This window comes from Falco peregrinus, chromosome Z, assembly GCF_023634155.1.
Source record: "Falco peregrinus isolate bFalPer1 chromosome Z, bFalPer1.pri, whole genome shotgun sequence".
Taxonomy (NCBI): domain Eukaryota; kingdom Metazoa; phylum Chordata; class Aves; order Falconiformes; family Falconidae; genus Falco; species Falco peregrinus.
This window is the reverse complement of record NC_073739.1, coordinates 45,302,154-45,328,597: the sequence shown is the minus strand read 5'-3', so window position 1 is coordinate 45,328,597 and position 26,444 is coordinate 45,302,154. Positions and strand designations below refer to the sequence as shown.

Here is a 26,444-nt window from a genome sequence, read left to right as displayed (position 1 = left end):
ACTGGAAGGAACACCCCTGCAAGGTGTACAGAGCAGCAATACAAGATTTTAAAACTTACTGTGGTCCATACATTTAGACTCCACAGAAAGATGAATTTTACCCCTCTCCATCCAAAATTTTATCCTTATTTTGAGTAATTTTGAAGCCTAGCAAAAGGCATGATAACCTTATTAAAAGCTTACAGGAAACTTCGTGTGAACTTCTGCAAATTCCCCCCATTTTTTTCTAATCCCTTTTGCAACATAGGTCATTCTTACCCCACCCAATGCCAGGAGAAAGGAAAGAACTCACATAATAATTTGCAGTACAAGAGTCATATGTGAATCACAGCCTCAAATTTTCCACTATACTGCTGTTTCACATTTGTTGCTTACCCAGTTCACTGCTAAGTGTGTGGTCTTTGGGCAGGACAGACTGAGAATTGCGAATGTTCCCTCCACCAACAAACCAGTTGACATTGGGGTTCCAGCGGTTCACAAAGCCACAAAGATGATTTTCTTCAAAATCGCATTCTGCAATTGCAGACATCACCAGCTGAGTGCACACATTTTCATTACAGAAACTGGAATAGAGGCTATTCCTAAGCGCTGGCCTTATTTTACACATGGCAGTGCAGATACTACCTATATTTATAGAACTGGACATGGCACTTGACAGCTTATCATATGTGGAAACAAACTTAGCCACAATTTTTGATCAATTTTTGATAAAATTTTCATTTCCATCCTGTTCAGTCTGACTTATCTTTTTCTTTATTTGGCAATACAGGACTTCTGTAATTTAGAACAAAATAAAATTTAAAATACACCACTTCATAGAACTGAACAGTCTGAGCAGAACTTCCACTTGTAAATCAGGGATGGCCAGAAGCAAAGCAGAACCAGTATTTCATGGAAGTAATTAGACTGCTTTGTTTCCTGCACAGAGCCAAAGAATTGGGACAATTCAGTTGGGCTGCACAAGAGCTCCCCAGAAATGCAAAGGTCTCCCAGCCTTCTAGCCACTTAAATTTTTGAACTTTATTAGCATTTTTTTTTTGGCAAATGTCATGAGGAAATAGCAGTAAGTGTCAACAGAGTTTTGACTCTGCAGCCTGCAAGATGCCACTGAAAGGAAACATGAGCAGGCAGTCAGCAGAAAGAATGTTGCAGCTGTTATGTTGTAGTATTTGCAGCAATCTAGTTTTATGAAAATATAACACTTGTTCCTGCTTGAACAATAAATAGCTTTAGAATGAATTATTGTATGTGAAATGTCTATATATATCACAAAGATGGGTGAATAAAAACACATATTAAGTGTGTGCAACCTTAGCTTCAAAAATACCTATATCAAGTATGGCAGTCAATTTTTCATTAATTAAAAAGCCATTGTCTTTCTTCTAAACCCAAACCTTTAATTCGGTTTTAAAACTGCTGACAAGGCATTTTTTTCTACGCAGAGAATATGGGAGCTTAGCAGACCGTACTTACCAATACAATATCCAGAAGTTATTTTGATTTCAAAAACTGCTATACTGGCAGATCTATCTTGTCCCATTTCACCTTCCAGTACAATCTGCACAATATAAACCAAACTGTAAATTTTAGGATTTCAGTATTGCCATCATCACCCTGGATATTAAAACAGGATAGATAGGAAAAGAAATTAAATATACACGGGGGGCTCACTGCCCTTACAGTCAGGAGAGGTGCTTTTGCTGGAAGAGCTTGGCAGAAGGCATTAAAGACAGTCAATGCTCTTCTTGAGGACAGAAGGCACACTGAAGGACAATGAGACAAAGCCACAAGATTCCACACTTCACATAACAGTGCAGGATTCCAGATTCCTCAGCTGTGACTATGCAAAGTGTTATTGCGAGAGATGCAATGTGACAGGTTTTGGGTAGAAATACTCTCCTCTCAGCCTCTGACTCCTTCCAGAAGGGCACAGAGGACAGGAACAAGAGAGCGCAGCTGCATACCCAAGACCTGGGAGATGCCGTATCTGCTGCAGGATGCCAGCAGCTCCGACGGGCTGCTGTGAGGTGAGGCATCCTCACTGCATGGCTCAACTGGCTGTGCTTCCCCGTGAGCTGCACCCCACCCCTGATTTTAGGGACAAAGACGTTGACTGACTCACAAGCTGCCAGCCCTGGGTGTGAAAGCCAAGGAACAGGAGGACCCTGAGTGGGAACACTGAAAAGCAGTCTGTACATGCCAACACATGCACCAAAAAGCCTGCGGCACCTTCTAAAATCAAGGGCTTACCTTGTACTTCTTTGTGCTGTTCGTTAAATCTAAGCTAGCTATAAGCCAGCTGTCTGAGGGCTTCCTGGCTGACCACAGCAAACGATCAAAGCTCTCTCCTTCCTGCCTCAAGTACAAGTTGAGCCTGGCAGGATTGGGTGAAGCCTCTGCAGTTGTCGCTATCTGATAAATCAGCCTGACACAGCTCCACTCCTCCGAGTACAGCTCAGGGCTGGACAGCACTGCTTTCTCACCCTCGTAAGATGTATCCACAGAAATGTAATGTCCTGGGAACAGACACACATCAGAATAATATACATCAGAGGCTTTGCTTTTATAAATAAGACAAAAGTACTTATTTATAAAGAATGGTTGGTTGGGGGCTAGGTCAGGAGACTGAGACCACCACTCATTGTGTTAAGCAAGTCATTTAACCTTTTGATATCCCACTGTACCCACACAAATGTCACTTACTGTGTCTCACAGCACTTTTAATCACAATTTTAAAATTACTGGAAATCTTCAGTGAGTGCAAGTTACATCAGTTTAAAGCAGATTATTAAGTAAGTATGGCCCTCCAGAACGGGTAGCTGTAGACAGACAATTTGATTGACAAGATAATTCACACAGGCAGGAATATGCTGCACAAATATTTAGTTGTTTTACAGATCAAAACTCTTTAGCTTCATTTTTATAGTTTAGATTTTAAAACAACACATAAGAAACATGTTGCAGCCAAAAACTTCTAAAGCATTTCTGGTTTGAAGAAGAAAACACAGTTAAGACATTCTTAACTAGTAAAACTCAAATCTACAAAACTGCTGATTCAAAAAAGTGCTAAATGTAAAGCTATATTTAAACACATCAGCAGTCTCAATGGGATTATTTGAAATTACTAAATTTGAACTTGAAATATGTGGATGGATATTTTAGAAGCAGAGCCTAAAACATAACCTTCTCTATAAAAACAAAAGAAAGGATGTGATGACAAGCTAAAAATGCATGAGGAGGAAAGAAAAAAAAAAAAGTAAAAGAAACAACACATAGAGAAAGGAGGCAACAGTAAAGAAATCACAGTGAAACAGAAGCCTGGTCCTGCAGACTTTACTAACACATCAAAACCAAGATCAGGAGATTAAAACAGGATACAGGAGTCACAGAAACCTGCAATGCAATGCCAGAAACAAGTGAAACACAGAGAGAAAGGAAATTAAAAAAAAACCCAACAAAAAACAAACCAAAACAACAAAAAAAGAAACAAACCAAACCAAAACCCACAAAAAACCAAACCCAACCAAAACAAAGCTACAAAACAAGCTGAACCATCCATGTTTGAAACATTTTCCCATAGACAATCTGAAAATGATCCTTCTAACTTAGTGGCAATGTATATCAGACAAATCTTACTCCTGATAATAAATCGCACCAGCCAAGCTGCAAGCAAGAGATGTAAGCGCAGTCAGGGACTGTGTCAAGTCAGTCCTTCAGCCAGCAGCACATTAGTAATACTCATCCTCTTTAGACTCCTCAGAGCATATATTTCTTCTTTTTTAATCTCACTTCACTTGACCACAGAGCTTGTCTCAGTTTCCACACATAGGTAAGCACTTGCTTTACTTTAACACATCAGCAGCTGGACTGATGTTAAATATATTGCTTGTTTGCACACCCTCCCCTCCCAAATCCTGCCTGAAACCTCCAACTCTACCAAGCCACCCTGGGGTTGCTTCCTAGGAGCTCCCCTAATGCCTGTTAAAGAGTATTCTCTCTGACACATCATTTGCATGGATAGTCACCACCTCCCCAAGGCAAAGAGCTGGTACAGATTTGGTCTATGAGGTTCCCAAAGTCCTTTCCCATACACCCCCAGAAAGATGCCAGGAGCAAGCAGCAGCTCTGACAACATCCGATTCCCTGGGCAATGCATGTTACAGCATCCCCCTGCATCTGCTCCCTCACTCACCTGCAGACACTCTGCACAGCAACCCATTTGTACTGTACATTTTTCTTTAACAGATGCAAGATAAATGACTGCTACTTATTCAGGGGGTAGATGCAGCCTTAAGCAGTATAAAGGGCTGTGTAAATATAGAAAAGCTGCATTTTCTTTCCCTTTTTAGGGAATGGAATTTCTTTTTTTTTTTTTCCCTCTTACCATAATTTCTCTTTATATCTACTGTGTCTGGTTTTAGTCTCTTGGAGGAATATACAAAATCACTGGTTAAGTACGGGTAACTTGTTACTGCAGCAGCATATGAAAGTAAAATAAGCACAGGAATAAATATTTAAAAATAGGCAGCTAATGTGCCTGCCAAATACTCAAATCTGCCACTACATAAAATGTGAGAGTGTAGAACATCCACTGGCATACAGATACCCAGTTAGTTCACAAGAGTTAGCATGCACAGCATTTTTTTGTTGGCATGCACTAGTGCAAGGTACATGTTTCTTTACACGCATGGAGGATAGAGGGGAATCACCAAGGCTTTATCAGAAGTCGAATGCTCCTCACACATTTGATTCTAATTGATATAAGTGGCAATATCCAGTTCAGATGGAGAATCTGTGTTTTTAGGCTAGGCTGCATTTGGATCATTTTGCTTACCAAGAAACCTACAATTCAGAATCCATGCCTGGCAATTTCAGTTTAGATTTAAGCCTATTTTTGTCTGCACTTCATGACAAACCCCATAGGAAACAAAGCCTTATAATACTCATCTTCCCTCCCCTCCTTCCCCCAAAAATACATGAGTGTCAACATAGGAAAACACACTCATATGGAGACCTCAAATTACCAGCTACGAGGCCTAAATGGCTGCCTGGCTTTAGGACTTAATTATAAGTAGACTAAGATTCTTCCACAAAAAATAGTTATTTAAAAGAGAAAGAAAACCTCTTAGAGTTGCCAGTTGAGATTATTATGTTACTATAAACTTGACTCTGCATTCTCTGTTTGCTGTACACTTGCTCTCACTTGGTCTGATTCCTCACTGTCAGGAGAACAAAGATCACAAACTCCCTTTTCAATCGGGGTGGGGGGTGTTGCCTTTTTTAAAAAAGATTATTTCGACCTATTCATTAAGTCTCCAAAACTAAAGTGTTCTCACCCCCAACCTGCTAATCATTGTAGCATCTTCTGGAAGTTGAAATGTGTGATTGGCTCCACTGAAATCAATGGGAGCACTGATAGAGCGCTTTCTGTGTAAGTATCAAGCACAGAAAATGCTAATGTTAGAATTCTTCCAAATGAATGCTGGCATTTACTAAATGGCCTTTGTACTAAACTGTATTTCAGTAAAAGCAATGACATGTGCCACCGCTGCAGAAAGGAAGGTCTCACAATGCAGACCTCAAGGGCTGACACAGAGCAATTGTAAGAGCAAATCAAGGCAAAGAGAGGGTTCCTTGGAGTAAAACAGCAGACAACTTTCCACACACTTCTTTGTGGGAGTAACAGAAGGATATTTAGCACTCTATGGAGAATTTGATGAATGCACAGTGCTGTAGCCTGAAATCTGTCATTAAAAATGTAACATGCAGCTTCATTTTGCAGCATGCCACATGATTTTTTTTTCTGCAAAATCCTCCTCCTCCAAATGCGAAAGGCACTTAATTCACAGCAGTCATTCAGGAGTTATCAAGAGAGGACTACTCTTCAAAATCACAGGAAAGCAAAAGAGAGGTAGTCACAAAATGCTATTAAAAGCCTGTTGACACAGAAACACAAGCATACAATTCTGGCAATTATTTGCTTAGGAGGTAGATGCAGCCCTAAGCAGTATAAGGGGCTGTGCAAATACAGTAAAGCTGCACTTCCCATTTTTTAGGGGCATGGGGTTTTGCTGTTGTGGTGAAGACACCATACAAGCTTCTTCGAAGTTGACAGAAGCCAGAGACCGCTACCTACCTTTGCTTGCTAACAGCTAGCAGTTCCCTGGTGAAGACAAACAACTATAGCCAGGAGAAGAGATGGGAGAAAGGAGACTCTCAGAGGTCCCCCACCACTCACTCACTGCGCAGGCTGGCCAGTAAACACACTTTTTACTCACATTCCTATAATGACTTTTTACCTCCTGTGTAACTTCACTGTCTTCTCCTTGACAGTTGAGTCAAACTGTACAGGACCAATGGTGTTATTTTTACATTCCTCCATGTCTAAGCAAAATGTTGAGCCCCGGGGGGATTAGGACACAGTGTTTCAAACTTCTCCCTCCTCAGTGCAACTATGCATTGTGGCAGTAAGACTCACAAAACAAGACCTTTAAAATCCCTCTGTATGCATGTCTCTCATTCTGCTGCTCTAATAAGCAGTTCTGTACAGTCTCTCTCTCAATTCCAGCTGGTGATACATTAAGTCTATGAGTCATTCACCCAAATTTTCCAGATCTATATTTATATTTTTTTATTTACTTACCAGACAGGCATCAATACATCAGTCAGCAGCGATTATATCAATGGCTTAGTGGAAGGGGGGTTGCGACCAGCAATACTACTTTTCCCAAAAAACAGTGCAGAAAATAAACTGATTGCTTTCTCTGTAAATAACACAAACAAGACAAAATGCCATGCACTGGCCAATAAAACAAACCAAATTCCATTGACAAAAAGAAAAAAAAAAAACAACGGGGATAACTAAAATTACCAGTTAGCTTTTCGATTATATATTTCCTCTGCAAAACTTTGGAAGGCTAACCACAGACATGTCAGACCCTTCATGGAGTTTGTATCTGATGCAGCTGTTCGCTTAGTTCAGCAAGAGTGTGGCTTTACATATATAAGCAGTGAGCTCCAAGAGAAATAGTATTAAGGAAATATGAAGCAGGAAAAGTTTGGGAATTTCCATTTGATCAAGCACTCATTTATGCAGAAAATTTGCAAAAAAATGTCTTAATGTTGCCAGTCACGTTTGGATTTTCTCTGTACTTCCCATAGAGAAACAGGAAAGAATATTACCAGAGTTTCTTAGGACAAAAAATGATCTACTGATACCTTCTTTGGAATCTCAGTGTCTGGATTTTGGGCTGTGGCTGTAGTGTGGGTTTTTTTAAATATTCTACTGTCAAAAAAAAAAAAAGTAACAAAGCAGTTCATTCTTTAGGACCTATTAAGCCTTCTTACAACTCCAGGAAACCTTAATTAAAAATAGTAACGATATAGCCACAGAGACATCATTTTGCAAATTAAGTTTGCACATGGAAGCTGTCCCTGGATACAGATGAGGTTTAGATGAAGGTTCAGAGTTTGACCTAAGAACACTGACATTCTACAAGCTACTTCATATGAGATTTTGGGTGAACCTAGGAGAAGGCTTGTGGCACCAGACAGGAAAGCTTCAGGTTCAACACTTTTCACTCAATTTCTTTTCAGTAGAAAGCAAAATTTTCAACTAAAGTGGACATTCTTTGCTGACAATTTGTCTTGAAAAACAGGACTGTATGTATCAATGTTAAATTTGTCCTGTCTATGAAAAGTTGAGGTTTTCTAAAGAAAATTCTTACTCTGATCAGGAACAGTCCCTTTTGGTAATGCTTTTTTGAAGGAGGACAAAGGAGCTGGAGGGGGAGGTGGGCTTTTTTCTAATTTTTTTAGGCAGTGTCTTGGGAAAGCAAAAAACTGCATGAGCAAAAGACTTTTCAGTTGGAGGGAAAGATTTTGCCCTATAATTCCATAAAGAAAGTAAAAGAAATCCCCAAACCAATCAACCACACAAAAGCTTGCACAAATATTTCAGCTGGGCCTACAGCTGGGCCTGAGATTAGAGAATCAGCTTAAACTGCAACTATAGTGACAATTTTTAATGAGAAGTCAAATGAATACAGTTCGGAATACTACAGCCTTACAAGCTAGGCAGCATTGGGCTACAGGGCACCGAGCCCCCACCCCAGGTCCCCATGCCAGAAGCTGTGGTGCAACTCCAGCAAGGTGCTATGCCAGCTCTCAGCTGGCTGCAGGCTTCCTCTTGCTGCCCACATCTGCCTGCCACAGGACAGGTCCCCTCTGGGCAGCCTTGGCCACAACATCACCAAACCTGATGCATGCACATCAAGAGCCACCAAGACCTCTTGTGTGAGCAAGGTGTCTTGGTAGCAGCAGTGCATCCCAGGCAGCTGGAGGAAGCATCTCACCACCTCTGCTGGACCCGAGGAGGAGGGCTGTCCACTTCCCAGGCCACTGGGGAGCCTGCCCCATGCCCCCCTCCCCAGACTGATCTGGCAGACTGGGAAGTGCGGCAACCATGGTCCACTCTTGTGTGAGTCAGTGTTTAACCCCTTCCCCAGGCCCTCAGGAGACTTGGCAGCAGCAGTTTCTTCCCTAGATGGCCAGATGCATGCACAACGCACACCGGGCTGAGTGGCAAAGCCTGTCCCATGTTAATGAAGGTCAAGGCTCAGTTCCAAAATGTCCAGGGTGGTGCCATAATTAAAGCTACTTCACCCCAAAGGGCATAACTGGTATTTTCAGCCCCATGAAGCCACAGATTACTTTACTTCTGGTAAACTGTTAGACTCACACCAGAAGAACTGCATGGTATACATTGGGACCAATTAGCATTGTCATCATGGGAAAAAACCATTTTGGTCTTCAAACCCCCTTTATGTCCTTTGTGGTTTCTTAAAAGCAGCTCTATGAAAACAGCCAAGGGATGGGGAAGCAGGAGGTGGTTTGTGTTCATTCTCTGCAGTGACTGACATGCACTGCTACTGTCAGGGCTCTTCCTCCTCTTGTGTGCCTACAGGGGCACCTCAAGCCTAAGCTGTCACCTTTTTGCAGCAAAAGCCCACGGTCCCTCCTGATTGCTGCCAGCTCCTCAAGCCCCCTTCACTGCCCAGGCAAGGAGGGCACCTGAGTACCCCTGTAAATCTGCTCCTGTGCTGCTCAACTTCTTCAGGGGGAACAACGGGATTTCTAGGCAGCTTTCACAAAGCTGAGTAGTACTTCTTGAAAAGAAAAAACATTTTGTAGAAAAGCACAGCCTCGGGCGATGAACACCCAGGCAGTTCACGCAGGCTGTCACCCACCTTCCTCCTGCTGGATAGACATCACTGACAACCCCAGCTCCCCCGGCAGCATTGTCTCTCCAGCTCGCCCTTACTTTGCAAACTGAGTCTTCTTCCCAGGACTGAGATTATCATTTGGTCCCTTGTTTGCCATGGCCACCAGACTGGCCCAGAAAGCTCATGTTTCCCAATGCTGGGGGATGAATCTTCAAAGGCTCCTTTCCTGGAGGAGGGCTTGGATTAACTACTAGCCCCACCCCCTGCCCGTCCTTTGCTCTCCCAGAAAGTTCAGAAATAGTTGTTAGCAAGCCTGTCAAAACCCACAAAAGTGACACAATTAGCCCTGAAACACCCTGTGCCTGCAGCATCTGGTCACAGCTACTACCACACAGCAAAGCCTTCCAGCCTCAATCCATCAGTGTGCCTGTGAAAAATCTGGCAAAGGTCCAGTCTGTGCTGCTGTTTTCTTATTTAGAGGATTTGCTCCACTGCACTGAGGGACGCTTGAACTCATAAGAGCTTTTTGGCAACAGCTGTGTCCTCTCGTCTCTCTCCCTCTTGAAGTCCCAAGATCCTTACATCATCCACCAATTACACCACATCTCCTGTTTGTTCCAAACACAAGCATGTGGGTTTGTTTTCTGTCACTATGACCTCACAGATTTTTATACACTTCTCAAATTTTCTTTCTGCTTGTTCCAACCAACCCATCAGTCTGAGTAAGCTTTTGTTCAGACAACTTGGTTCTCATTTTCGTGCTGTTCATTACATAATTTTGACAACTTTTAATCTGCTGACACAAAGGCTGCCAGGTTCTTCTCCAGTATCTCTCGTTTTCCTTGCAACAGCTCTTTCAAAGAGCCATCACCATGATTTCTATTCTATGATTTGGAAACAACCTATTCTGTCTCTTCTATGATTTGGAGATGCCAGATTCTCTGCTGTGAATCTCTGAATCAGAAATAATTCAGAAAAGTCTTTTCTTTATTCTTTGTCATCCTAAATCAGTTTCCATTGTCCCCAGTGCACAGGGAATATTAAAGATAAAAGCTACATAAAGTAGAAATAATCAGGCATCTATTTGTTCACAGTGCTCACCTCTTTGAGTACTAGCTCTATCCCTTTGCTAGATCGTGTTTCCACCAGGATCAAGCAAACAGGGGAAAGCACTGTGATAGCTCTACCAGCACAGCTCCTTGTCCTGGTACAGTGCATCACAGGGCTGCCATCCTTCAGCAAAAGAATATGAAATTTCACTCTTACAGTATTTCCTTGCATTATGTTGTCTGTTTACTTTCTTCATGGCTCCTTTCATTTCTTTGTGCAGATGCACATAGTGTGGTGTGGTGGGTTATGCCTGTAATGTATTACAAGCTCTGCTTTGTATTATGTGCTGACCATGTCTCAGCCTGCCCAAAGCAAACCTACCCATCCACAGTCCACACATCTTTGGCACTTCTTTGAAGGTAAATCCATCAGATTTGGAACCCAGATGAAAACTGTTGGCCTGTGCCCCACAGGGGAACCAACACAAGGAAGCTGGTGAGCCAGACGATGAGACAGGGCACTTCTCTTGTTTTAAGAGGGGGAGCTTCTGGAGCCAGGCCTCTCCTCAGATCAGAGTGACAGGCACAGCCACGGGGAGTAAGAGGTTGAGAGAAGAAAGAGATACTCCAATCCCCACCAAACTCATTTTCATTGCTGCTTTTCAAGATTTCCATTAATATGGAAGATTATGCTGTTATGCTTCAAAAGCGAAGACTTCTTAGTTGAGAAATTCCTTGGTATGCTCCAAAGGGGTTAAACTAAAAGCTTGCAGTGCTCACCATCCAAGCAAAACCCTGAAGCAAACCTGCACTGAGCCAGGGAAGTGAAAAGACTCTGGTCACAGCAAGCAGTGGCCTTGGGAGGGAGAGGACAAGTGAGCCTTGGAACCAAGGCGAGCAGGAACAAGTTTGCCCAGCATGACTTGACTTAGCTTCGGTGCACAAGGGAGCAAGGTCACTGTGTGCAGGGGGTCCTGCGTCAGGCTGCAACACTAACCTTGGGGAAAAAACCAAACTTGAACCAGTAGCCTTCTGGAGTGCATCTCCAAACCACAGGGACACGCTCAGTGAAAGATTACAAAAGCAAAACTTTTCTACTTCATGAATCTGCTCTCTCTGCATCTGCCAAATCACTTGGACTATTGCATTACCCTGAAAACCAGCTCATCTGCCTAAATGCTTGTCTGTCTCTCCCAACTACTTCAGATCAACTAATAAAATGTAACCTTTGCCCACAAGTCTTGTCCCTCCAAGGAAAGTTATAAATGTGCTTGGCCTATACAAATTGCATTTACTCTGATACTCACCTGGGCCCTAGGTCCTACATAAGACTGAAAAAATATTTGAAATATTTGGTTTCACTGGCTTCAGAAGCTGAACTCCTGTGAGTTCCCACTTCTGTAAGCTTGGTGATTTTATACTCTTTTTTTATACCAGGATTGTTAGGATCACTGGCAGTTTCTCAGATTGAGCAGTGATGTCACATCACAAAATACAAACAGAACTGCTAACAGACAAAAGTACATATTTATATCCGTGTCCTGAAGTAGCTTAATTCTGAAATACAGAAAGTGCTTACAGGTGAGCTAATCAGATCCTGTGGGCTGCTAGCAGCAGCCTGGCAGAAGGTCACCTGAGGGAGCCAGCCTAGCCATGCCATCAGTTTCCAAAAACTGTTGGAGGTTACTGCCTTGTAGTGAGTTTATCACTAGCTGCCCCTGTGGGAGCTGCTGATGTGTTTACTTAATGGCCACTCCCGAGTAATCCACTCTAAAGAAGAAAGTAGCCACAGTGACTCATCTTCTGCCCAAGCAAGCTCCATCCTGGACCAGGAACATGCAATGGTGAAGATTCAGCATCTGCAACCACAAACCCCACAGCTAAGGAATACATCTTCTGATGTTGAACACGACAACCACCAGGACCACGGCTAATATTTCCTGGAGCTCTGCAAAACTGCATCCAGCAGCTAGCCACTTCAAAGATCAACACTGGTGGCTTCAGTTTAGCAGGGACATTTCTAGGCTCGCAGTCCTGTACATCATTCCTGCCTGGCAGGAGGCTGGTAGCAACTGAGGGTGTGTGTGAGTCTCTGCAGACAGACTGAGCCAAAACCCACGAAACTGGAGAATGGGATTCTTCAGGGGTTGATAAAACTAGGCCCAGGTTAGAGAACTGTAATCTCTAAAAACATCTCATGCACATTTTAGGGGAATGGAAAATAGTTGTACACTTAATCCTGAAACTTACCTTTGAGCTTTAAGTACAGCCTGTTGTACCGTCAGGTTGGTATTGAATTCCCTGTGTCCAGAGAAGTTTCCCAAAGGATTTTTCGTTCAAGTATAACGCATCCAGCTTCCTGCCTCTTCCCTTCAAGCAGAAAGTATATTTCAAATGATACATATCCATGCTCCATGGAAGGGTACATCCATTGGAAGCTGAGATGGTCATAATCCTACCCTTGCAAGTGAGCTCCTTTTGACAAATATGAATGATGGACTTCTGAGTACCCTTAAACAGAAGCTGTTTAAACTGGCAAAATTAAACATGAGATTAATTCACAGCCTGGGAAGCTTGGGATTCAACCTATCAAGGACACTCTAAGGCAGGGTTCTTCAAACTACGGCCCATGGGCCAGATACGGCCCCCAGGGTCCTCGATCCGGCCCCCGGTATTTACAGACTCCCCCTCCCCCCCCCGCCCCCCCCCCCCCCCGCCAGGGGCTGGGGGGGGAAACCAAGCAGCCACAGATGGCTGCCTGCCGCTGCATCCACGCGCCGGCCCCCTGGTTAAAAAGTTCGAGGACCCCTGCTCTAAGCTTTGCTTTTTCTTCTTCAATTATCATTCTCTATCCCTTTTTGTTGAGTAGGTAATTTTAAAAATATTCAATGCTACAAGTCAAAAGGCAGGAATGAAAGCTTGCTCCATTTTTTTGCAGAAATTTGCATGTACTTTTTAACACCAGAATGACCTTCCAGTTTTTACAGGGATTATAGAAAATTTCTCATTGATAAATTTATTGCTGGTCTCAAAATTAAGAAGACCCCAAAGTATTTCACAGGATGCTATGGGACTCTTTGGGGAGGGGCCGATTCCCTATGGCTCCCTCCCCTCTGCCTCAGTAGTTGCAGTCTGTAGTACCACTGCAAGGAGGTTCAGTTGTGGAGCTTCATCTCTGAGCAAGACATTTGGACTACCCAGAATCATGTTTGTAAGGATCACTTGATATCAAAAGCAAAAGAACGTCCTTGTGCAAACTCCAGTCTAAGGGACCAGGAAGAAATGGTGCGGATGAACATTGTGAACATTCAGGCATTCAGGAGATTTAGGAAAGTATTTTGCTTTCTACAAGGTATCTAATTGTTGACCATAATCAACAGAGTTTTGATACATTTTAGCTTCCCTGGGCTTTGTGTTTTAATTAAAACAGCCCAACAAACTCTTATTCAGGACCCAGTCCAAGTCAGCAAACCACTTCACACTTACTAATTCAACTCAGGACATCACACGTCACCCAGAATATGCAGAGGGATCTGTCATCTGTCTGGCCCCGTCCAGTCCTCACACATCTGTCATGTGATGGTGGCCTCTCTGCTCCCCCTCGCTAAGTGATGGTCAATAGATGAATTCCCTCAGGCAGCCTCTTCACACGCCCCCACAGCCGCCCAGGGACACAGATGCTCAGACTTTATTATTAGCACAGGCCCCAAGTATTTCCATTTTTTTTCTAGATAACTTTGGAAGTAAAAAGCTACTGAAAGTTTTGGCAAATTCTAGCACTTACTGCAACATCATTTCAGTGACTATCCAATATTATCCTCAGGCATTTGCTTGCAAAGGCATTTAGCATGCCCCTGCTGAGCTATAAGACACATTTATCAAGACATAAATAGCACTTGAGGTATAAACTGGTCATTGGAAAAAATCTATCAATCTGACCCTGCCAGTTCATGACACTGTTACCCTCAAAATATTCTGACTCCCATTTCCCTGCCAAAGAAAGTAAAAGGGTGTCAAAACTTTCCGAAGTATTAGACTTTATGGGCCCTCATTAGGTTTTTGTATTTTTTTTCTCATAACAGATTATTAAGGCTATTAGGCCTCATTCTACATTCTTTACATCCTAAATATCCTAGAGTGATCACACAGATGTTAATAAAGTTTACGTATATCCATAAACACCATTTAGATTAATTTACCTTGGTGGGCTTGGACTGCCAAATGTCACCAGGCATTTACCACCACCCACAGGCAGTGGCTCCCTTGCAAATGTGCACCCCAATTTATTGCTCACAATGTGACCAAGAGACCCCAAAAGTCAGATCTGACCCTGCATCTTCCCAGCCAGCTCTTTGTACCCCACACTGGTCACAGGTGGATGCTCAGGAAAGAATTAAGCATCAAACAAGCAGCTTGAGATACTTCCCCCTGTGCCCTTCCAGTCCCTGCTGACGTTTTCCAGCGATGTGGGCTGCCTGAGCTGGTTGTGGCATCTACTGTTATCAGCAGATGAGGCCCACTGAGCAGCTTGTGCTTCATACTTATTCTAAATAAAAAGAAACTATGAAGAAAATAAACTCTGTAAAAATAACTTTCTCTATCTGCCAAGCTTTGTGTGGTCTAAAAACAGTCCTTAGTCCAGTTTTTCTAAGAAAGGCTTTTAGTGTCGTATTTGCCATAAAGCACAGTTCAGAAGTTAGAGACAAGTCAAATGCTGAAATGCTTGAAGGTGTTACCAAATTTCATACAGTGTCAGCGAACACATTCAGCACCAGTCCCAACACATTTTCTATATGTTTACAGTTTCCCCAGGAACAGCGGGTCTTGTGCTGGAAAAGTATTTTCTGCAACGACGCAGGCTGTGGAGATGGGAGCCAGGTGCCTGTGCCCCTGTACCCACTCCCCACGCTTGCCAGCACTGGCTGGAGCCCTGGCATGCCTGGCTGGCCACTGGCAATGACTCACCACTTTGTTTCTGGCATCAAGAAACAGATTTTCGAGCCTCACATTGTCCTGGCAGCTGATCCCACCAGTTTTGCCCGTTACCCTGCAGAGTCAGAAACTTGCACTGCCTGCAGAGCAAGGTTGTGTACTGGAGGAATCTGCAGTTGTACTCAGCCAAGAACTATCAGTGGACATCTCTGGGATTACAGAGGCAATTGACTCCTTAATTAATTGTTAATAACTGATTAGACTAGCTCCACAACCTTTATTTTGGGTTCAAGTTTCACACACGCTGCCCATCTCTTAAAAGTGAAGGTGTGGGATTACCTTTTCCAGCCTGCACTAGAAGCTATAAACTCAGACAGCATTGACAGCTGCTCATAACTCAGACACGAGATACATTTGCCATGAAACATGTTATCAGTGCAAATTTCTGACACAGTCTCCAGCCTCCCCCTTTCCGGTGGGGCAGTGGACAGACCCATGTCCACACCCCTGAGAGAGTGAAACTCCCAGAGCTGCTGCTGCTTCTCCTCCACACCTCAAAAGCTCAAAGTAAACTAGGCCAGTAGTTGCTTGCCAAGTTTTGTCTTGGAAAACAAGGGAAATATTTATGACCGCTGGGAACTTGGAGAAAAAAAAGACAACGTTTCTATGTGTGATACTGAAATAACCCAAAGTACTGAGCCAGTACTCCTATAACCGCCGTGCTCTGAGGGAGGAAAACACAAGGTCTCACTCAGCAGTCTTCAAAAGTCTGGTCTCTAACACTATCAAGAAGCTGATCCAAGCCAATATAGTATATAACAGCCATCTAAGGCAAAAAATCTTCATGTTCAGAATTTAGGAAAACATAATTTTGCAAGATTATACTGCAAACCAGAACTTTGCTATACAGATATTATTTTTTCATTTATAAAAGAAAACTGGTGATGAAGGGGGATCAGTAAAATGCATCATGCAAATAGGTAACTAAATTTTCTGTGAATTTTTAAGAAGCAAAAAAAGCACACAATGTAAAGGCTACAGCATGCAATACAAAGACAGAAACCAAGCAGGCATATTCATATACATGGCTATTTCCTTGCTTTTAAAAGTGCTCTTTTTTTATTTATTTATTTCCACAGGATTTTTTTTCCATGCTGGCTTTTTAAAAATCTGCTCTTAAAACAGAAATCAAAGTCTGCAATATCTTTTTCATTTTGCAAATAAAAGAATTGTTTCTTTGTTATGCTTCTGAGTTTTGAGGCAAAGTATAGGAATACTAACTGCCAGGAAACTAGCTTCAAGAAATGCCCGTGGTTGTGCTTGTAACCCTCTGGGGAGGAAAATGGCTTTGCTTCCCAGCTGTTCTCAGACCCAAGCCAGTTCAGGAGAATATATACTGATTCCAGCAGGGGAAGCATACAACAAATTTAAACCTCCTTTCCTCCTCCTCCTGCATCTCTGTGCCACGTGAAGCACAGTCAGGAGAAAACTAAACCCACAGAATCTTACTGAAAACAGATCTAACTACGTAGCTCCACCTCTGTTCAGCTGTTTCATGGGAGAATAAACCTGTCATTGCTTTTTTGTATCTCCCTCCGTAAGTAATTCAGCAGTATACGAGGGCTTGAATTCTACATCACAGATAAAAGTGGAAATAAAACTGTATCAACTGAAAAGTTTGTTTAATCATGGCCTAAGGGATCGTCGATGGATCACTGAATAGAAACTATAAGCACAAACTAAATTATTTCTTGTATCAAGCAAAAGCTGTGTCTGCCTGCCAGATGATGCAAAATAACTCTATGGCAAAGAGTCCTGCAGATAGGCAGGCCAGTGACAGGCAGAAGGCTGGTAGCTACCAAAACCCACTGCACTTCTGTGTAGATCTCTTGGCATTTAATGTTTATCCTTTGGCATGGAGGAAATGTGTCACAAGAAGCATTAGGCCACCTCATATGGACAGGAAAGGATTCCTCTGGTGCAGGATGTGAGGCAGACATGGGCATCACATCCCCTACTGACTAATTTTCATGGGTAAAAGTGGTGAAGACATTCCCCATCAGACACTCACACCTACAGAACACAGTGCACAGGCTTTCTAGTGCCAATGTGACCTGCACACTGCATAAATGCAGCATCTCCTGTCCAGCTCATTACCTTTTTAGTTGTTTGCTGAATCTCGAGAACATCCAAAATCCCTAACATCAAAATTTCCTTCTGGGCATGTTTCCCCTGTGAAATTTATATCCTTTCTTTTCAGGGAAAAAGGGTACATAGACATTTGATGGGACAATGAAGTAGTTCAGTAAGTCTTTCTAACTGGAAAGCAACCGTGGGCCACTTTTTAAAGATGATCACCCTTCTTGTGGGAGTTCCTGGTTATATCAAAACAAATGTGAGATAAACCGAATCGGGCACACTTTAACAGTGTCTAGCTAACATTATCACTTATTTCTTCTGCAGAAGCAATGATGAAGGAGATTCCTACTGTAGCACCATGGCTTGAATTTTCACATAAAAATCACACCTCATCTTTTTGAATGCCCCTCCACAACAGCTCTGAGTTAGGTGTAGAATTCAGCCTCAGGACAGACTTTTAATAAACATTAATTGAAGGAGAGAAGTATATTCCCTACTCGAAGAGAGCTGAAACTTCACTTTTAGTTTGTGTATGGTCATATTGTGTATTTGTACAAGTGTTGCTGTAGAATTACAACATATGGAAACTTGGGCAACAGATCATGCAAACAGACATAATCCTAGTAATGAAGTATGTAAACAAAGAGAAAGCAAATTCCACTGCAACAAAACTGTACTCAACAGACAGACCTGTTGCAGTGTATTTCTGTGCCAGCTATGAAATCAACATGATAGCATAGCTGAATATACAAATGAGGTTCAATAAAATTCAGAACCTGGTCAAGATGAGCCAAATAGTAATTATATATTAATATTCAAAATTAGCAGCCATTTCTTAACCTCAGAAAATTCTCAGCCACTGAGAACAATCTGTGATACAGAGGGATATGGATTTGATCGATGAACTACTCGATGGATAAGGAATTGGCTGGATGGCCATACCCAAAGCGTTCCAGTCAATGGCTCACTGTCCAAATGGAAACTAGTAATGAATGGCATCCCTCAAGGGTCCGTGCTGGGATCAATACTGCTCAGTGTCTTCATCAATGCCATAGACAGTGGGGCTGAGTGCCCCTTCAGCAAGTCTGCAGGTGACACCAAGCTGAGCAGTGCCATTGATTCACTTGCGGGAAGGGATGCTATCCAGAGGGACCTTGACAGGCTTGAGGAGTGGCCCATGCAAACCCCATGAAGTTCAACAAGGCCAAGTATAAGGCCCTGCACCTGGGTTGGGGCAACCCCCAGCATCAATACAGGCTGGGGATAAAGGGATTGAGAGTAACCCTGCAAAGAAGGACCTGGGGATACTGGTGAATAAAAAATTGGACATGAACCCACAATGTGCACCTGCAGCCCAGAAAGCCAACTATATCCTAGGCTAGATAAAGAGAAGCATGGCCAGCAGGCTGAAGGAGGTGATTCTCCTCCTCTACTCCACTCTCATCAAGACCTCACCTGGAGTATTGCACCCAGCTCTGGGGTCCCTAGTAGAAGAAATACACAGACCTGTTGGAGCAAGTCCAGAGAAGGGCCACAAAAATTATCAGAGAGGGCTGAAGCTCCTCTCCTATGAAGACAAGCTGAGAGAGCTGGGGTTGTTCAGCCTGAAGAGAAGGCCCTGGGGAGACTTTATTGCAGCCTTTCAATATCTAAAGGGGACTTCTAAGACAGGTGGAGAGAGACTTTTACCAGGGCCTCCAGTGACAGGACAAGGGGCAATCGTTTTAACCAGAAAGAGGGCAGATGTAGGTTGGACATAAGAAGACGCTTTTTAGAATGAGGGTGATAAGGCACTGCAACAGGTTGCCCAGAGAAGCTATGGATGCTCCCTCCAAGGAACTGTTCAAAGTCAGATGGAACGGGGCTTTGAGCAAGCTGGTCTAATGGAAGGTGCCCCTGCCCATGGCAGGGGGGCCAGACTGGGTGATCTCTGAAGGCCCCTTCCAACCCAAACCATTCTATGAGTCTATGACAGTAAATATGAATGCAATTGTGGAATAAGTTGGTAAGATCAGAGAATAAAGCAATTACAATAGAGTACCTCATTACAGTTGCTAATTCAAAATTAATTAATTCAATTAATGTTGGTTGAAAACTAAAAATACATCATCACTGAAGACAACAGCAAAGTCAATTTGGAGTACTACCTATGTAATCAGTTTGATTTGAATCTGACCAGGGAATAGATTAAGGTACTCACCTCCAGAGTAAGTCTGGAGCTGAACAACCCATCTCATGCTTGTTTGTGATGCTTACTGAAGTTGCCACAGAGCAGGTACATCCTCCCGTACTGCTTATTGTTCTTTGGTTATGGGTGCTTGCAGACATGTTGTTGACACAAGGCTGTTATTAGCAGCTACTGATGATGGGCAGCAGAAGCAGCTGGGATAGGGGACTTAGTATTTCATAATTTTTACAGTTCTCTCATCTTCTTGGGAAAATTTTAAGGTTTGTTGTTTGGCAATTCACCTCCATAAAATGCTGGAAGAGCAAAAGAGGTTGAAAAGCAGAGCCATGACTCCAGTTAAGTATAAAAATTCCATGGTGCATATCAACTCCTATTTGATGTGGACTCCTGCAGCATGCCCCTCTCAACAGATTAACTGTGGTCTAACTATCTAATGCCTTCATGACTTGAGATAATCTCTGTCACTCTAGACTCCCATCCATGCCCTTGCAGGGCTGTGTTTCTTGTAGCCTTCAGGTAGCTCAGTGGGTAACAGTGACCATAGGAGCACTAATGGGAACCTTGCAGATTTCCCGTGCACATCATGCAGCCTCCTCAGCAGCATGTCAGTAGAGTCACTGGTAAAATGTACAGACCCACTCTGCAGGTACAGCCTGCAAGCATCTCTCTCCAAAAGATTTTACAGGCTGCCACCTTCTATCAGGCTAAAGCAATGCATTATTATGAGGCCCCTTCAGACTGTCACCCTTCCCTCTCAGAGAATTTCCTGCCATATAACAGAGGTCATACACATGCTATACAAACTAGGATGGTACAATCACCAAATTAGAAAAGTCCTCAAGAGGGAAGTTTAGCTAGTGCAGATATCCAGCAGGCAACAATTCCATTTCACACCAAGTTTCAAAGTTTTAAGGTTGTTGTTTTTCCTCTTTCCCCAGAATCATTTGAGTATTTTCAAACCGTGGACTTACATTGAAACTCCTGTTGCACTGGGCTTCAGCTGGAGCTCTTCCTTTCTCTCTCACTTTATGAGTAGGAAACAGAGATACCTAAGCTGACAAGTGGGTGCCACATGCAATATTGCAGTAAGTGGCTAGTTATTCTCTTAAAAATAGTAGACTAACTTGCAGGTTGACTAAAGGCATAGCAATAAAATCCCCTTCTAGATGCATCACTAACAAAAACCACAGAATGGTCTATCAAAAAGAAACAGCACAAAAGCTAAATGGCTCTGGAAAGGCTAACAGGAGAAGATCTAACTGACCCAGCACGGGAAAAGATTATTGGAGCCCTCTGCAAGTAAGGGGTGATTGATCATGTAACTATTTTTGGCTTCAACATCCTCCAGCTGTGAAGTCGATTCCAAATTCATGAGTGCTTCTTCATAAAAAAACAAACAGTGATTACAGCTTTGTGCTTTTTACCTCCACGTGGTAAAGGTACAAACTACACATACCACTCATCTTTTTTCCATATATGACAACTTCACTGTGCAAAATTCTCTCTTCTTTTTCAAACAAACTACAGTTACTGCCCTAATAACTCTCCAGTTTGACACTTAATTTAAAATAAACACTAGTGGCTATATTTAGAGAACAATCTGGTATTGGTATAAATCCTCTCATGTTTCCACTTAAGCACAGAAGAATATTCTTGGCCAGGAAAGAAATCCCTCTGGAAAAGGTCTTGTAAGAACTAAAATGCAAAGCAATGACTATATAGGAATTAGTAAAGATTCATGTGTTTGAACTCCTCCTGCTTTTTACTAAACTTACACAAAGCAACAGCTTAGGTTAACATTGCCTATCTATATGTATGCATATTTAAAATGTTACAAGTCACCCTACTTGAAATGCTATAAGCTTGAAATGAGGTATTCACATAGCTACATAAGTTTTCAAGGATATAGACAAAGATGCTAATAAGTGGTTTGCTGACAGTATGTACTGTGAAGCCAAATATGCAACTGCAGATGCAGATACTAAGCAAACTAGTATACTGACACAGACTTGTGAACAGACTTTATTCCACTTACTGACAGATTTTATCGTTGTTTGGGCCCTGGACGTTATAATGTCTCCAAGGCATATCTCTAAGGGAAAAAGAAATCCTATTTTCTTAAACATCTTGTTGCTATATTGGGTACACTAAAAATCAAGGTACCAGGACACTTGTATTTGTAGTTTTCATTTGTGTATGTGCATGTATGCCAGTACTCAAGACAGCCTTTATTTCCCTTTATGAGAACTTAGGAATTCAAACAATCACAAATTAGTTTACACTTAGAAAAACCATAAACAATGATCTTCTGATTACTGGGAAGGCTCCAAATTTGTTCACAGCTATGGGAGTACACTGCTGCTTAAGCTATGGCTCAAAGCCTGAGCAGTACTAAAAGCTCCTCATTTTCTTGCTGCTGGTATTGAGCATATTTTCTACTGAACTCTAAAGGATGGCACCAAACCATAGGGCTCCATAATGGAAAACTACACACTGCGGAGTAGAGTATCCCTGCTCTGCTACAGAATCTCACAGTTGTTCTGCTATAATCATACAGGACAAAATCAGCTATCACCTGACACTTGGGTACTCAGATCATGATTTTCCTGGGATGAAAAAGATCTCAGTAAGATTGTGAAACATGGTGTGACACATGAATATGTGTCTTCAAGTCTCTGGTCTTCTGGTTCCAGCTCCTACTTAAAGTTTGTAAATTTTTGTGACTGCTTGCCACAAGCGTGTACAAGTTTAAGGCAGGGAATAAACTTATCTGTACATCAGACACATGGCACATGGGGGAAAGAGAGAAGGGATTTGCTAAGAGCTGACAACAATAATAAATACTGATAATAAACTGCAGGTCAGCCTGGGGATACATGGCTTGGGAGAATTAAGGCCTTTATTTCCCAAACAGATGCAAGGCTGACAGTGCAGACATCTAAGTCTGTTTCATCACTTGTCTGAATGTATTCTGATGAGCTGAGAGCAACTCAGAGTCCATATCCATTCATTTGTCTGCCTCCCTGCTGACTCCACTGAACAATGATGCCAGTTACTGTCAGCTCTGTCGTATGGCCTTAAGTGAACTCAGCTCACTTTGGCTAAACAGCTGTAAAATGGTACTTTCAGTTAAGGACGTTCATTTCCCGAATGATCTGCTAAGAGTGACTAGATGAAGCAGAACTATTTTGCTAAAGCTTCCTTAGGATAAAAATCATGTGTAAAACAGCACACACCAAAGACAAGAAGTCTTCAAGTGGCAATTACTAAAAAAGTAGGAAATGATGAACAGACCCTTTTGCAAAATCCATCAGAGTGCACGACACCTTACCTTATCTGTTTCCCATGAAATCTTGCAGCCATGAGCATCAGAAAACCTTAGCTAGAAAATCAAGCCCCCAAAATACCAGCAAGGAACAAGTCTTCCGTATCCTGTCAACAATGATTAAAAGGTCATTCATCTAACGGGGGACCTGCAACAAACTCTCATTTCTTCTCCTGAATGAGGCTACAGAGATTTCATATACACATACATATAAATGGACTCAGACATATACTCATACATTTGACTATTCTGTTTAATTCTTGCCTTTAAGAGTAGCAAATATTCTCATGTTCTTCATTATGGGTGGAGATGTCTCTGAAAGACCACTGTAGTAGGGCTTAACTTTTAATCAAAAACATGAAGATACCACAGAATTACAGAACAGTTGAGGCTGGAAGGGTCCAGCACCCCTGTTCAGGCAGAGCCACCTACAGCCAGTTGCCCAGGACCATGTCCAGATGGTTTTTGAGTATCTCTAAGGATGGAGATGCCACCAGCTCCCAGCAACCCTCACAATGAAAACATGTTTCCTGATGTTCAGTGGGAACCACCTATGTTTCTGTTTGTGCCTGTTGCCCTGATCTTCTCACTGAGCACCGCTGAAAGGAGCATGTCTCCATCCTCTTTGGACCCTTCCTTCAGGTATTTTTATTTATTTATAGAAGATCCCCCTTAAGCCTTCTTTTCTCCAAGCTGAACTGTCCCTGCTCTTGCAGACTTTCCTCATAGGAGAGATGCTCCAGCCTCTTCATCATCTTCAAGACTCTTCATTGGGGTCTCTCCAGTATCTTGCACTGGGGAGGCCAGAACTATACACAGAACTCCAGACAGGGTTTCACCAGTGCTGAACAGAGAGGAAGTATCACCTCTCCGGACCTGCTGGCAACACTCCTCCTAACGCAGCCCAGGGAACATTGCTGGCTCATGTTCAACTTAGTATCCATCAGAACCACCAGGTCCTTTTCTGCCAAGATGCTTTCTAAGCAGCCCCCAACATATGTTCTGGCACAGGGCTGTTTCTCGGCAGGTGCAGGACTTCATACTTCTCCTTGTTGAACTTCATGAGGTTCCTGTCAGCCCATTTCTCCAGCCCACTGATGTACCTCTGGAGGCCAGCATGACCCTCCCATGCATCAGTCACATCTCTCAGTTTTGCATGATCTTCAAACTTGCTGATGGCATACTCTACACAATCATCCAGATAATGAGGATGTTGAACAGGATCAGACCCAGTATTGACCCCTTGGGTACACCACTAGTGACTAGCCTCCAACCATACTTCGTTCCAGTGATCACCACCCGTTGGGCTCAGCCCGACCATTAAGTCAGTTTTCACCTCTGCTCATCCAGACCATACTTCAAACACCTTCTTTACGAGGATCTTACTGGTATAGAAAGTCAAACAAACAAACAAAACCAACCCTGCCAACAAACAGAACTTCCAGGTATGTGAAATGTAAACAGGTGCTAAAAGTGTTGAAAAACTTCCAAATTAAGACTGGAAGCCCTCTTCCCTTGTTCTTCAGCTTCTCATTGCATGTAATGTCACAGCCTCAGCAGCTAAGCTTCCAGTTAGTTCTCCAGCAAGAGAAGCCTAGACTTCATATTTCTAAACTGGTCTCAGCTAAGGTGCCATTACACACCAAAAAAGGCAAAAGAGACAAATTACTTTTTTGCTCCTTTGAAAACAGTTTTAAAGTATGCTTTTGGGCATTTTTACTGTCCACCTGCAGCACACATGCAGTGAGAGAGCAGCCATGTCACAGGACACTTCTATTTCAATATCACACACATCTTGGCTGCAACTCATGTTGCCTTCCCCATCAGCAACATGAGTTGCCCTGCCTTCCCAACCCAACTATACCTCAAAGAATATAATCTTGCAAATAACAATAGTAATAAAACAAATAATAATAAATCACTGTTGCCTCAGAAAGATTTTTAAATACAGAACACATCAGTTAAGCTCATTAGTTCTAACCTCCTTTACGAGAGGGGACATGCCACTTTAAAGGAAAATTAAACAGATTTTCTTATTGTGTTTTTCTGATTTTATTTTCCTCCATTCTTATTTTCTAGATTAAATCCTTAACACCCAACACGGTGTTTATGTCTTCGCTTCCCAGTGTGTATATGAACTTAAGCAAACCAAGAGATTTCTGAACACAGAAAGCATATCAGAGGCAATTAAAAAAATCCAGATGCTATGCAAAATTTTCTGGCTGAGGTGTTATTATATCCAGTCATTGCAATAAAGCTGTGCCATCCAAGACCTGCAACATCCACAATAGGAAATAGAGTCACGGAAAAGTCAGAGTTAGAGATAAAACTCCCCAAGAAAGACAGCATTATTGATTTCCAAAGAAAATAGCCCATAAAACAAATTATGACTCTGCAAAAAATAGAAGAAAGAAAAAATAAAGGCAGAATTCATGGATTTTAACTCTGAAAGGCTCAGGTGCATTACCCTGAGGGCAGGACTCCTGACTCCTGAGGGACTTAGCGGTATGGCCCCATAGCTGCATGGACGCGGGAAAGTATTGCTCACTCAATCCTTTCCACATTGTTTCTTGGAAATAACTTCTCCCTATTTCATGCAATGAAGAACCTGTGTTCCCCTGCTATAGCTCCTGGACTTATGGCTCCCTTCCACGCTGCTATTCTCAACCTGTGCCCAAAAGAACTGTTGACTCCTGCAACATAATGGGAACATTATGTTTCACAATGAAAACAAGTTTCCTGATGTTCAGTGGGAACCACCTATGTTTCTGGTTGTTTTTCAGAAGACATTTCAGATGTGTTTCTGCTAGTAAAAAACTAAAGTCAGAAGTGACTTTTCCTTTACAGCTACCTATATGTATATAAGGCTAGTCTCAGTTCTCATAGCCAGGCACCAACCTCGTCATCTAACGCTCGAGTGAAGACACAGCCATTAAAATGACATTTACATCCTTTCTGTATTTCACAGTTTCCTGTTCCAGAGAGAGTACTTATCCCACCTGCTAACAACAGCCTTCTTCGAAGGGCTTCTCAAGTCATGTTGTGATAGTTACCGACAAGCAAAAGAATTATGTTCCAGGCTGGAAGAAACACGGTTCAGGAAATGTAAAACAGGCCTATGAGATGAGACACCTTTTCACTAAAAGATCTACAAAGGAATCAGGGAGTGACACTGGACAATTTAGGGTACCCAACCATACATCAGCTGGGGATCTCTTCTGCAAGTAGAAAGTGTTTTGTGGAGCACTTAGAGCTTTATTATTCAAGCTTAAGAAAAGTGTTTACATTGTTAATTGAAACTTTGTTCCTGGATACAGTGCATTATAACATGATCTTTAACACTATTATCAGAAAACAGGGAAATCTTCTGCTAATTCAGAGACCAGGCAGGATTGTCTGGCTTTCTTACCCTCCAGGCATGACATTTGCCACATATGGATCTGCGTTGAAGCTGAATGCAACAGCATTTTCCTGGACATCACAGCCACACAGAAGCCTGCTTCGACCTTTGTTCAACCATGACTGCTAGACAAGGCAACAGTCTTAGAGTATTGACTGCTAATGATGTAAAACAAAAAAACCCAACC

The 26,444-nt window shown here is 42.5% G+C and overlaps 1 protein-coding gene across 1 annotated transcript in view; it reads right to left on the bottom strand.

The window, feature by feature from the left end:
- The window catches only part of MAMDC2 (MAM domain containing 2), a 65,121-nt gene that overhangs the window by 29,338 nt on the left and 9,339 nt on the right, over positions 1–26,444 (bottom strand). The window contains exons 3-5 of the mRNA XM_055791514.1: positions 2,251–2,516; positions 1,474–1,558; positions 376–513 (exon numbers count right to left, since the gene is read on the bottom strand). Of these exons, the coding sequence (XP_055647489.1) occupies positions 376–513; positions 1,474–1,558; positions 2,251–2,516 (489 nt within the window). The remainder of the gene's footprint in view (positions 1–375; positions 514–1,473; positions 1,559–2,250; positions 2,517–26,444) is intronic.